The sequence below is a fragment of the Macrobrachium nipponense genome, chromosome 6 (genome assembly GCF_015104395.2).
Source record: "Macrobrachium nipponense isolate FS-2020 chromosome 6, ASM1510439v2, whole genome shotgun sequence".
NCBI classification, from domain to species: domain Eukaryota; kingdom Metazoa; phylum Arthropoda; class Malacostraca; order Decapoda; family Palaemonidae; genus Macrobrachium; species Macrobrachium nipponense.
Genome location: NC_061108.1, coordinates 113,915,398 through 113,928,793, shown reverse-complemented (window position 1 = coordinate 113,928,793; position 13,396 = coordinate 113,915,398). Strand labels below are relative to the sequence as shown.

The 13,396-nt window shown below is 46.9% G+C and overlaps 1 protein-coding gene across 1 annotated transcript in view; it reads left to right on the top strand.

Annotated features, from left to right (window-relative positions):
* Window positions 1-13,396, top strand: part of LOC135216922 (bifunctional arginine demethylase and lysyl-hydroxylase JMJD6-like) — a 46,744-nt gene that overhangs the window by 19,243 nt on the left and 14,105 nt on the right. Inside the window, exon 3 of the mRNA XM_064252471.1 lies at window positions 2,948-3,100. Within this exon, the coding sequence (XP_064108541.1) occupies window positions 2,948-3,100 (153 nt within the window). The remainder of the gene's footprint in view (window positions 1-2,947; window positions 3,101-13,396) is intronic.

Genomic DNA, 13,396 nt, shown 5'->3' with positions numbered 1-13,396 from the left:
TCTTCCGCTCCATCAGTTGACGGTGCAGGTGCACGAGTGGGCCACGGCTCACTCGATAGAGCTGTCAGCACGCTACATTCCAGGCAAGAGGAATGTAGTAGCAGACAAGCTCAGCCGTCGGGATCAGGTGATAGGGACCGAATGGTCTCTACACCAAGACGTAGCGGAAAGGCTCTTCAACCTGTGGGGGCGACCGGTCGTAGACCTGTTCGCCACCCGGCACAACAGAAAACTTCAGGTTTTTCTTTTTTCAGCTGTGCCGGGACCCATGGGCAGCTGCAGAGGACGCTCTCCAACACCCCTGGGACAACCTCTTCGCGTACGCCTTTCCTCCCTTCTGTCTGATTCGGAAAGTGATCAGTCGAGCGCTGGTCACTCCCAATCTCAGAATGATCCTGGTGGCTCCCAAACGGCCACAAGCCGTTTGGTATCCGGACCTGCTGGCTCTTCTTGCGGACGCACCGAGAGAGCTACCCACTTGGCACAACCTTCTAGCCCAGCCACACGTAGAACGGTACCACCCAAGCAGTCCAGTCCCTTCAACTTCACGGCTGGCTGTTATCCACCATCTCTTGCGAACGAGATGCTTTTCTCGTAGCGCAGCAACAGAGATGGCTGGACACGTCCGACAGTCCTCTGCAGCTGTGTACCAGGGGAAGTGGGCCGTCTTCTGTGGTTGGTGTCGTAGACAGGGTCTGTCTCCTCTCAGACCACTCTTCAGCAGGTAGCGGATTTCCTCGTGTTTCTTCCGCCGAGAGAAGCTCCTCTCAGTACCCACACAGTTAAGGGATATAGAGCCGCCCTGGCCTCTCGTCCTAAAACTGACTGGGGACTGGACATCTCGAATTCGTTCGAGATATCCTTGCTAATGAGGAGCTTCAGCTTAAACGAAAGGTCTTGCCCACCCAGGGAACTCAGGCCCCCTGCTTGGGATGTGACTCGTACTTAGGAGTTTGACTCGAAGACCCTTCGAGCCACTCCGAGAGTCGTCAGACAGGGATCTGACCCTCAAGACCCTCTTCTTGCTGGCCCTGGCATCGGCGAAGAGAGTAGGGGAACTACATGGCCTTTCTTATGATGTTAAACATACCAGAGGCTGGGGATCTGTGACGCTCGATTTTGTCCCGAACTTCGCTAGCTAAGACTCAGAATCCGTTCGATCCCTGACGACAGGTCCGAGTCTTTCACGATACCCCTCCTCCTGGACTTCACCGATAACGATGCGGATGAGATGCTGCTTTGTCCTGTGAGGGCGCTACGGCGCTATCTGAAGAGAACTCGACATCTCAGGCCTGAGTGTCGACGCCTCTTCGTTAGCACTGGGGTTACCAAGAAAGAACGTCTCCAAGAACAACCCGCTTTCCTTTTCTGGCTGCGTGAGGTGATCAGGAGAGCGTACGAAGCTGATGGTAGCGACGACATCCGTACGCTCCGACCGAGAGCCCACGAAGTCAGAGGTATCGGACCCTCCTTAGCGTTCCGTAAGAACTTCTCCGTGGCGCAGGTCCTGAAGGCAGGTGTCTGGGCCAACCAGACCACCTTCACGTCCTTCTACCTTCGGGATATTGCCCACAAGTCCTTGGATACTTTTTCCTTGGGACCTGTGGTGGCGGCTCAACACGTTGTGTAAGCTTACCCAGCACCCGAGCAGGCAGAAACAGCATCGATTCTGGTATGACTGGGAGAATGAATGCGTGAATGAGAGAGTGACTGGCTTCTCTTCACCATCTTTTCTACCTCTACCTGTGGGCAGGGATACGGTCGTTACCTTGCTGGAAGGGAGTCAGATGGCAGGTAAGCTATTCAACAGAGCTCCATCCTACCTCTTTAACTAGAGATAGGAGTATATATCCCACCATTTCTCCAACAAGGGGGAGAAAGTGGATGCCGACATGAGACAAACCCATTACTTTACATTTGCTCATGTAAAGGAAAAAAAAAAAAGTTCTTACAATGCTGGTACAAAGAGATACGCTTGCCTCTCTCTTAGTACTCGGCCCAGAGGTCTGACCATTGATCCTGCGGTGCACACCCCGATCAATCGGACAGAGGCTTGGATCCCTCCCTCGCTCTTACGACCAGGGAGGCATTCCAGGGATGGACGAACACCAGTCTGTTCATCAAAAAGACTCAGATTCCTCCCACAAAGAAGGGAGTCTTCCTATTGTTAAAGGACCGAGGGGTTTGTTATTACGTATCGGAACAAATGACAATTTTGTCGAAAATTGCATTTTTCCTAACTATACAAACCTGAGGTCCTTTACATATAGTCCCTCCTCATGCCACCCCTCACTCTGCGTATTTTGCATGGGCCAAAAGCAAAAGTGATTTGTTTACCTCCCAGTCGCGCGGCGCGCGACGATCGGACAAGCAGTTAACTACCGTTCTCCCCTTGTTCGAAGCTTACGACCGTTCCAGCTGCCGCTAGCTACTTCCTATTGTTAAAGGACCTCAGGTTTGTATAGTTAGGAAAAATGCAATTTTCGACAAATTGTCATTTTATGAAATTTTCTTAGTGAAATAAGATATTCAATGTTCAAATAAAACGCAATGCTTGATGTTATTTAACAGTCCAAATGAAGCTTCTACCTTTAAGGTGCCACAATTCTTGGATGTATATTTGTTGTCAATAAGAATTATTATTGTACCTAGTTTTATAATTAATGCTAATTGTTCTGTGAAATGAATTACGCAGCCAAGTGGTTTTTGTTAGTATTGCTATCGTAACTGTGTATGATGTGACATTATTTTAGAAATTAGGAAAGTTTTCTCCATTTATGATTCGATTTTCCTTCATCATGTTATTTTTACTGGAAGCATTGTCTCCATTTGCCAGTGGCCCTTTTTTTTTTCTTTCTTTTTTTGTAGATGAAATGGCTATTCATGTTGTGAATTTGAATTAAGTCCTAGATTTGTGGTTGTGTCTAAAATGGAGATCTTTTTTCAGAGGCTAGCTAAGAAATATCGAAATCAGAAGTTTAAATGTGGTGAAGATAATGAAGGCTACAGTGTTAAGATGAAAATGAAATATTATGTAGAATATACAAAACATACTGAAGATGATAGTCCTCTTTATATCTTTGATAGCAATTTTGGTGAGGTGAGTTTCTTGATTGATTTACTTAATTGTGAGTTTGGTGAATTATGTGTTTATTCTGTATACTATATTGATTTATTTTCCTTTATCATTTTTCACTTTTGTTGAAATGAAATATTTCAAAACTAATTTTTTTCAAGTGTAGGAATGATTTTATTAACCAAACAAAAACTTCTTTCAGTTTTCTTCTGAAGATTGAAAAAGAAACCCACAAAATCACTGTATATAACATGTTTATTTATGAGTATTTACACTTTATTTTACTTCACACACGAGAGTACTTTCAGGCCCTATTTGTGGCCCATTTTCAAGAGACGTGTAGGTTGTCAGCCTGGGTCAAGGCCCAGCAGTCTTCTGGAACTTCTTGTTGAGCTGTCATTTATGTGATGGCTGGTCGGGTTTCCTTGAGAGTTGTTAATCCCCTCTTGTCGCTTTGATATCCTGAGCTGATGGTCAGGATATCAGAGCGACAAGAGGGGATTAGCAACTCTCAAGAAAACCAGAACAGCCATCACATAAATGACAGCTCAACGAGAAGTTCCATAAGACTGCTGGGCCTTGACCCAGGCTGACAACCTACACGTCTCTTGAAAATGGGCCACAGATAGAGCCTGAAAGTACTCTCGAATATGGAGTAAAATGAAGTGTAAATACTCATAAATAAACACGTTATACACTGTGAGTTTGTGGTTTCTTTTTCAATGATTTTATTCTTTTACAAGGTAAAACAAAGTATTTTATATTTTTTAATATACATGCTCTTCATGCTCATATCATGAGTACAGTACTATGTTGTTTGTTATTTTATTGTTGTAATAATGGGAATGGTGTATCTGAAATGGTATCGCTGGTGCATTTTTAAATTAAGGATAGGAGTTCTAGCTACATTACTTGTGATCTTCGTTATTGCTATATGGAGGTATTTCAAAAGTGAAAACCTCACATGCTGCAATATCTATGATTCTTTGGTTTGTCAGAATATGTAAACGTAATTGCAGATATAGAGAAATTAATATGGAAAGTATAAAATGCATGAGAAAAAGAAGAAAGAATAACAAAGTTCAACATATTTTACAATACATAAATATCAGTTACACACAATATGGTAGGTGATCAAGGAAATACTAAATGCAAGCTGACCTAGACTTACAAGCTAATTGTGAGCTAAAGCTTTAACAAGAACTCTACCTTCTCTCATGTGTACTTAGCATAAGGGGAAATGGAAATAACTCATTGTGAGTGGCCTGGTTAAACTACCTAATGATAAATTTTATAAAAGTAATTTACCCAGTAATTACTTAGCTAAGAGTTTCTACTTGATGGCAGCTTAAATTTTGAAATATGCAGTAGCGATAGCCTTTTGTTTGTGTAAGTGACAGACCCTGCCCACGTACAGTGTAAAAGAGGAATAAGTCAGGCAAGAGCTCAATTTGTTTTTAGCAAGGAAGGTGTTAACAACAGCAGCATTTTTGGAATTTGTTGGATCATCTACCTTTGGTGAAGTATTTGTTGTCTAGTTAGCCTTTGGCTTTTGGTATTTAGTTGCATCAGTGACATCCCAGGTGACGATAAAAAGCAGCCGTTGGAAGGGTGCCTCGTAAGTGTTTCATCTCTCATTTGTTCCAGGAGATTGTAGTCCCTCTAAGGAGTGCCAGTGGCGTCTCTCGGATGAGTTTGGTCCTCTCAAGAGGCTTTTGACTTTCAGGGATCAGCCTCCTATTCCCAGCAAGGTAACTAAGGAACCTCCAGTAGCTTGTAACCCTCATGTAGTTCTTGAGTTTTCCCTAGATCACTTTTCACGGTCAAAGCATCATTCTTTAATGCACAGACCATCATCAGTATCTTTTACTCATGTTGATGCTTTGTCCAAGCGCTCTTCTTCACATGATTGCTTGCCTACCTTTTCTGAGCTCCTTGTAATGGATGAGTGGCCATTAGCAGTTAAGTGCCCATCAGGAGCAGAGTGCCTGCACTTTGTCGAGCATCCAGTGGAAGCCGAGCGCCTGCTTGTTTCAGTTAGGTGTGCTGCACGGCATTTGGGAGTCCGCTGACACCCTATCGTTCATTATCATTAGTATGTGCTAGTGTTTCAGCACTAGTTCCTTTTGAGTCGGCTTCGGCCACCGAACGCCCACCTCAGCCTTCTTTTGAGACACCCTGTTTTGGGGCCTCTCCAGAATAGTTATATAGCATCATGGGTCCTTTCCAAAAGTCTTCCGCTTCATTGGTAGTGGCTCCTCCAGATATCCTTTGTCTCCTATTTCATCAGATGATGATGTCATCCGGGATTCTACACCTTCAGCCTACGCATCTTTACTTCGTTATTTGCTACAAAGTTTTCCTGATTTCTTTACCTTAGTGGCTTCTGCTTCTCTGGCTTTGTCATTTTTGATGTGCGACTAGGCAAGACTGCCTAAAATGGTTCTCTTGCCTTCATCAAGGAAAGCCATGTGGGAAGTGGAGAATTGGCTCTCGGAGAAAAGGCGACACTGCAAGGCTTGTTTTCGTATGCTACCTTCTCATTTATCTGGCAGTTGTCATAGATCTTACTACATTGGGGAAGCTCCCTACTTGGTAGTGGCTGCTTCCTCCCAGGGGGACTTCTCCAGTCTGATTGATTCTGCCTGTAGATCGGCATTTTCTTCTGCGAAGATTATGTTTTCTTTTTTGGAAATAGACCGCTTACCCAAAAATCTTTTAATGGGTTTTGAGGTGCTTATGTTTTTTTTTTTTTCCCAGAATGGTCCTATTGGCCAGGAAGATTCTTGAATTCCCCGACTTACCGAAAGACATTGCCTTGAATTGGCAGTGTCCTCACCTGTGTGGACAAAGCAGTTGGAAATGGCTCTGTGGAGGTAGCTTCCCTGTATGCCATGGGAATTCTCAAGTTGAGAGAGCTTTGGGTGTCCTGTACATCTAACGGTGTTATGTCATCCTATAAGTCTGCTCCTTTTTTTGCCAGTTGACAAGCTTCATCTTTTTCTGCAAGCTATGAGATACGGTAAAGGAGATTGTTTCGCATCTCCACAAAAAATCAACTCTGAATTTACTCATTCAGTCTACTAGATGCCCTAGAGAGTGGGCAACAGCCAGCAAGTCAGCTCCCCCTATTCAGGCTCGGCCCTCTCGAGGCGGCAGAAAGAGGTTGCAGTCTAGACCGAAGGCGACTGTTAGCTTCGCATTAACGTGCCATTAAGGGAACCTTTTCAAAATCAACAGCATGTAAGTGAGGACTTGGTCTTTTGTGCGCTTGTGGTGGCCCAGACTCCATCTTTCTTGGAAAAGATGGAGTGTGAAAGGGCCAGAGCAGTGGATTATAAAATCACTGAATAAAAGATACTTCATACCCTTCAAAAAGAAGCCCCCATTGACCAGCACTCCCGTTGCATGTGCAACTTACTCAGTATCGTTGAAGTATTCAGCCCTCTCAGAAAAGGAATGATAGAAGTGGTGAATAATGTTGATTCTGAATGGTTTAAAACTGACTATTCTTAGTACTCAAGTCTACAGGAGGATGGAGGCCGGGTTTAATGTGAGCACATTGAATTTTTACATTTAGACAACGAAATTCCACATGGAAACGAAACAGTCCATCTTTTCCATTCGTCAAGGGGAACTGGATGATTTCCCTCGACATGAGGAACGCATTACTTCCAAGTTCCAATTTATCAGGATTGTCTTTGGGAGCCAAGTGTTCAGTTTCGTGCTTCATGTTTTGGACTGTTAACAGCTCCACAGGTATTCACCAGAGTGATTGCCCCATTAGCCAAGTGGCTCTATTTACTGGGGATCATTATTTCCCTATACGTAGGTGATTGGCTGATTCGTTTTCCCATCACCCTGAAGAATAGGAAACTGCCTGAGGAAAGTCAGTCATTATTTTCATGTCCATCCTGTCATGTTCAGCCACTCAATGGAAGTCTTCAGGGCACTCTGGCTAATATGGAACAATTTGTGAAGCTGGGAAGATATAACATATTAGGCCTCAAAAATTTTTTCTGAGGATCATTGGGACTGGAAAATAGATCAAGAATTATGTTTTCCAGATTACTCAAGAAGTCAAGGAGGACCTGCGTTGGTAGAGTTCTGCAGAAAGGTTGTTGGAAAGAAAGTCGCGGTTTCCTCTGAACCCTGACGTAGAATTCTTTTCCTACACGTCGGATACAAGTTGGGGAGCTTTCCTGGGGACAAAGAAGTCTCAGTAATATGGTCTCAAGAGAGTTCTTTACATCAATTTGAGAGAATTAAATGCAATACTTCTGGGGTTACAACTTTTTTGGGAGGAAGGCCTTGACAAGACGGTGGCCATCAACACGGACAACACCATAGTGCTGGCATACATCAGACTGCAAAAGGGAACTCACTCGTTCTCCCATTGCAAGATAACCAAGGAATTGCCTTTTTGGGCAGATCAAAATTTGAACTCTGCAAGTGACATATTTTATTCAGGGGAGATACAATGCACTGGCAGACGAGCTGAGCTTTCAAAAACAAGTGTTCTTGACGGTATGGACTCTGGGCTTCACCTTAAGTTAGGGATGTAATGTTTGCAACTTGTGCACCAGAGGAAAATCTAGCTTGCGTCCCGAGTAAGCTGGAGGTCGCATCATGCCTCATGATAAAATACAGTTTTTGTACATGCAACTTCCCTGGCAGATATATACTTAGCTATAGTCTTCGACGTCCCCGACAGAATTTCAAATTTTGCGGCACGTGCTACAGGTAGGTCAGGTGATCTACCCTCCCGCCGCTGGGTGGCGGCACTAGGAACCATTCCCGTTTTCTAATCAGATTTTCTCTGTCGCCGGTTCCGACAACACCTGTTGTTGGTTCCTTCTGCTTTGGATTTCGTTTTCGCTTGCCGTGGATTTTTATTGGAGTGTCTTTTGGTGATGTATTGGATCGTTGGCTTGGCATACGCTTTTGTGGACTTTTCTTTGGATTTGCTTTTTCTGATTCTCATACTATGTCTGACGTTAGCACTGTATGTAGAGTGTGTGCGATGGATGACTGTAAGGTGAGGCTACCGAAGGGTTCGGTAGATCCTCACACTGTATGCATGAAGTGTCGGGGGAATGATTGCTCTATTAATAATCCTTGTGCTGGATGTGAGGGTTTGAATGAGGAAGAATGGAAGTCTCTTTCTTCTTATTTGAGGAAGTTAGAGAAAGACAGGGTTAGGAAAGCTTCATCTAGAAGCTCCAGTAGGTCTCTTACTAACGAGCTAGTTGAGGATGCTTTAGACCCTAACCTTAATGTAGTTGTTGAAACCTCTCCTCCAGTTTCAGCCTCTTCTCCCTTCATCGAACCTGCGGATTCGTCTTCTGAGATGGCTGACATGAAAGCCGCGATTCGCAGGATGGAATTGCAGTTGCTTGCAATGGAGAAAGGTAAGAGTGCTGTGGAAAGTGATTTGTGCAGTGTTCCCAGGGCTCCACAACGCTCCCAGGGCTAGACCTCTTCCAAACTCCCAGGCCCAGTGGAGGAGGAATGTCGAAAACCGTAAGGAGGTTGTAGAGAATCCCCACTGGTCAGGCGTCCCTTCGGCAGGCCCTGTTGTCTTGACCCAGGCTGCCATGGATTGCCACAGGAAAGGCATCCTTCAGAAGTGCTTTTCTTTGTCCGATTCGGCTTCTCCGAGGCGCGGATGGAGTTCGGCTGAGGAGTCACGCCCTTTGAAGAGATCCTGGAAGGCTCCCAGCAGTGCCCAGAGCGCTTCCCTGCGGAGTGTCCGTATGACACGAAGAGAGCCAGAGATTCCAGGACAGCCCTTCTTCTCGTGCAGCTCTTCCATCTTCTCCGAGGCCTCTCTTGCCTTCTCCTGAAGGAGATCAGGAGAAGTCTACTAAGCGCATTCTTGTAGGCCTTCAGGAGCAACTTACAACGTTGATGGGCGCTTTGGATAAGGATCCCCCTCGTAGGAAGGACATCGTGCTTCCAGTCAAGAGGTCAAGACTTCGCTCTCAGACGGAAGATCTCCCTTCTCGCAAGAGACATGCTTCTCGGGACAGGAGCCCTTCTCCAAGAAGTTCTAGGCGCTTGTCTCCTGACAGGAGCTCCTCTCTCCGCAAGCGCTCCTCTCCAAGCGGGCGCCTCTCCCCTGTTAGGCGCTCTTCTCCTGCTAGCCGCACGTCTTCTAGCAGGCGCGCTCCTCTCCTAGCAGACGCTCTTCTCCTGCCAGGCACTCTTCTCCCAGCAGGCGCGCTTCTCCTGACAGGCGCTCTTCTCCTGATAGGCGCCCCTCTCCTCGCAGGCGCTCTTCTCCTGGTAGGCTCTCTTCTTCAAGCAGGTGCCTTACTCCTGGTAGGCGCTCTTCTACGGACAGAAGCGCCTCTCCTACCAGACGTTCTTCTCCCTGTAGGCGCTCCACTCCTGTCTGCTTCAGGACGTGTTCCTTACTGGCAGACTCGCAGGGGAAGTGGCCTCTTCTCAGGAACGTCTTCGAGCGGCTGTGGAGGAAGACCTGGAGGATGTCTCGGAGGAGGAAGCCCCCAGAACTGCGGGTTTGTCTGACTACAAACTTTTAGCGGCCTTGTTGGTGCAGGAGTTTGGAGACTCCCTTAGCCCAGCTGCTCCTCCTTCTCCCCAATCACTTTTCTCCAGCACCTAGACCTCGAAAGGATCCTCCTTCCTCATGATGCGTCCCACCATTTCTATGAAGAAGGCCTTGCAAGGATTTGGGGAATGGCTACGGTCCAAGGAGGAGGCAGGCAAGACGGTTTTTTCTTTTCCTCCTTCCAAGCTCTCGGGGAAACCTGGCGTCTGGTGCGAGACAGGAGAACCGATGGAGTTGGGACTCCCCTCATTGGCGGACGCTGACTTCTCCACATTGGTGGATTCCTCCAGAAGACATTCCCTAGCTGCTGCTAAGACTACGTGGGGCATGAACGAGTTGGACCATTTCCTCAAGGGACTTTTTAGGGTGCTAGAAGTCTTCAACTTTTTGGACTGGTCCCTTGGGGCTCTGGCGAAGAGGACTCAAGATCCCGAGTTCCTAGGACCAGAGGAACTCAACAGCATACTGTCTTGTATGGACAAGGCAGTTAGAGACGGCTCAGGGGAGATTGCCTCTCTCTTTGGAGCAGGACTTTTGAAGAAGAGAGCGGTCTACAACTCCTTCCTCACCAAGTCTGTGTCTCCTGTTCAAAGGGCTTCTCTTTTGTACGCGCCCCTTTTGTACCACCTGTTTCCTCAGAAGTTGGTCAAGGATATTTCCCACTCCCTGGCGGAGAAGGCGACTTAAGATCTTTTAGCACAGTCATCTAGAAAGGCGAGACTAGCGGCTTCCTCCACCAGGGAGGAGAAGTTTCCGGCTCAGGAGCCCTTTCGAGGGGGCCCTTCCCAGAGATCTTCCTTCAGAGGTCGCAGACCCGAAGCGGGGTAAGTCTTCAATCAGACCCTTCAAGAAGACGAAGTGAAAATCAAGTCCTCCAGACAACGATAGGTGCCAGACTCCTCAAGTTCGCAGAAGTCTGGGCACAGAGAGGGGCGAACAGGGAAAGGCCTCCCTTGACAACAACTCCAAGGGAGTTATCAGCCAGGTACAAGGACCCAGTTCTACGACTGACCCTTCTTCATTTGGTGGACCAGATGTTGGAGAAGGAGGCCATAGAGCCAGTTCAAGATCTCCACTCCTCGGGATTCTACAATCACCTGTTCCTCGTTCCGAAGGCCTCAGTGGGGTGGAGACCGGTTTTGGACGTAAGCGCCTTAAACTTCTTTGTCGAGAAGAGGAAATTCTCAATGGAGATGACCTCTTTGGTTCTCGCTGTGCTTCGTCCAGGAGACTGGATGGTGTCCCTTGACCTTCAGGACGCTTACTTCCATGTACCCATCCATCCGTCATCAAGGAACATCAAGGAAGTATCTGCGGTTCATGGTCCAGGGAAAGATTTTTCAGTTCAGGGCCTTGTGCTTCTGCCTGTCGACAGCCCCTCAAGTTTTCACGGGCCTCATGAAGAATGTAGCCCAGTGGCTGCATCTGGAGGGGGTGAGGCTCTCGTTGTACCTAGACGACTGGCTAATTCGTGCCGAATCGAGAGATCGTTGTCTGGAGGACTTAGACTTAACTTTGAAAATGACCCAGTCCCTGGAACTCTTGGTCAACCGGGAGAAGTCCCAGATGGTTCCCAGTCAGAACATCGTATATCTGGGGATTCAGATGGATTCTCGCGATTTTCTAGCTTTTCCATCCCGGGAAAGAATAGAGCGATGCGTGGAAAAAGTGACAGCCTTCCTAGGAAAAGAACTGTGTTCCGCGAGGGAGTGGATGAGTCTTCTGGGGACACTTTCCTCTCTGGAGCAGTTCGTTTCCCTAGGAAGACTACACTTAAGGCCCCTTCAGTTCTACCTGAGGCGAATGTGGGACCAGAGTTCACAGGACCTAGTGAACACCTTCCCGATACTGGAAGGGATAAAAAAGGACCTCGGTTGGTGGCTCAACCCGATAAGATTCGACGAGGGAGTGTTGCTGTTAAAGCCGAACCCGCGCCTAGTGTTGTTCTCAGACGCTTCAGAGTCGGGATGGGGAGCAACACTAGGGGCGAAGGAAGTGTCAGGCACCTGGAAGGGGGAACAGGTGACCTGGCACATAAACAGAAAAGAGCTGACAGCAGTATTTCTGGCCCTTATAGAATTCGAACCAGAAGTCTCAGGATCTATAGTCCAAGTAAACTCGGACAACACCACAGCTCTGGCACACATAAGGAAGCAGGGAGGAACTCTTTCCTTCTCCCTGTATGAAACAGCAAGGGACCTGTTGCTGTGGGCAGAGGAGAGAAACATCAAGCTTCTAACCAGGTTTGTGCAAGGGGAGAGGAACATTAGGGTGGACCTGCTGAGCAGGAGGGATCAAGTCCTCCCCACCGAATGGACTCTCCATCTGGATGTTTGCCAGAAACTGTGGAATCTTTGGGGCAGACAGGTCTTAGACCAGTTTGCCACACACTGGAACATGAGGCTGGACAGCTATTGCTCCCCCATCACGGATCCGAGGGCAATAGCTGTAGACGCCCTCCTCCTGGACTGGGCAGGACTAGATGGCTACACATTTCCCCCATTCAAGATTTTTGGGGAAGTAATAAGGAAGTTCGCTGCCTCAGAAGGGACGAAACTCACTCTGATCGTCCCCTTTTGGCCTGCTCAAGATTGGTTCACAGAGGTACTGGAATGGACGATAGATTTTCCCAGATCCCTCCCACTCAGGAGAGATCTGCTCAAACAACCCCACTTCGACAGGTTTCACAAAAACCCCCCCGCTCTAAACCTGACTGCCTTCAGACTATCGAAAGACTTGTCAGAGCGAGGGGCTTTTCGCTCAAGGCTTCTAGGGCTATCGCCAGAGCCCGTAGGACTTCTACCTTGCGAGTCTACCAGTCGAAATGGGAGGTGTTTAGATGGTGCAAGACGCAGAAGGTATCCTCATCCAATACCTATGTGACCGATATTGCTGACTTCCTTCTCTTTTTAAGGGAAGATTGTAAGTTAGCTGTGCCGACAATCAAAGGATATAGGAGCATGCTGGCCGCGGTTTTCAGGAACAGGGACCTGGATATCTCTGAGGATAAAGACCTTCATGATCTTATCAGATCTTTTGAAACCGCGAAAAAGAAGACCTCTAGGCCCCCCTAGTTGGAACTTGGACGTTGTCCTGAAGTATCTGCTGTCTAATAAATTCGAACCTCCTCAAGCGGCTTCTTTCAGAGATCTTCTAGGAAGTTTCTATTCCTTATGGCTCTTGCTACTGCTAAAAGAATTAGTGAATTGCAGGCTTTGGACGGCAGAGTGGGGTTCAAAGGGGAGTCAGTGATCTGCTCCTTTAAACCCTTATTCTTAGCCAAGAATGAGAATTCCTCTAAACCCTGGCCCAGAAGTTTTGAAGTGAAGGGGCTCTCTTCTTTAGTGGGAAAGGAGTTAGAGAGATCCCTATGCCCGGTCAGGATCTTGAAATTCTATTTAGAAAGAAAGAAGAAGCTGAAGGGCAACCTAGAGAGTCTCTGGTGCTCAGTCAGAGATCCCAGAAGACCTATTTCAAAGAATGCACTGGCGTTCTTTATGAGAAGTGTCATAAAGGAAGCACATCTGGCGTGTGAAGAAGAGCAGTTTAGGCTCCTTAGAGTGAAAGCTCATGAAGTGAGGGCCATTGCTACATCTCTGGCCTTTCATAAGAATATGTCTCTGCATGATATAGTTGCGTCTACGTTCTGGAGATGCAATTCAGTGTTTGCTTCCCACTATTTGAGGGATGTTAAAGTGACGTATGATAAGTGCTTCTCTTTAGGGCCTTATGTATCTGCGGAT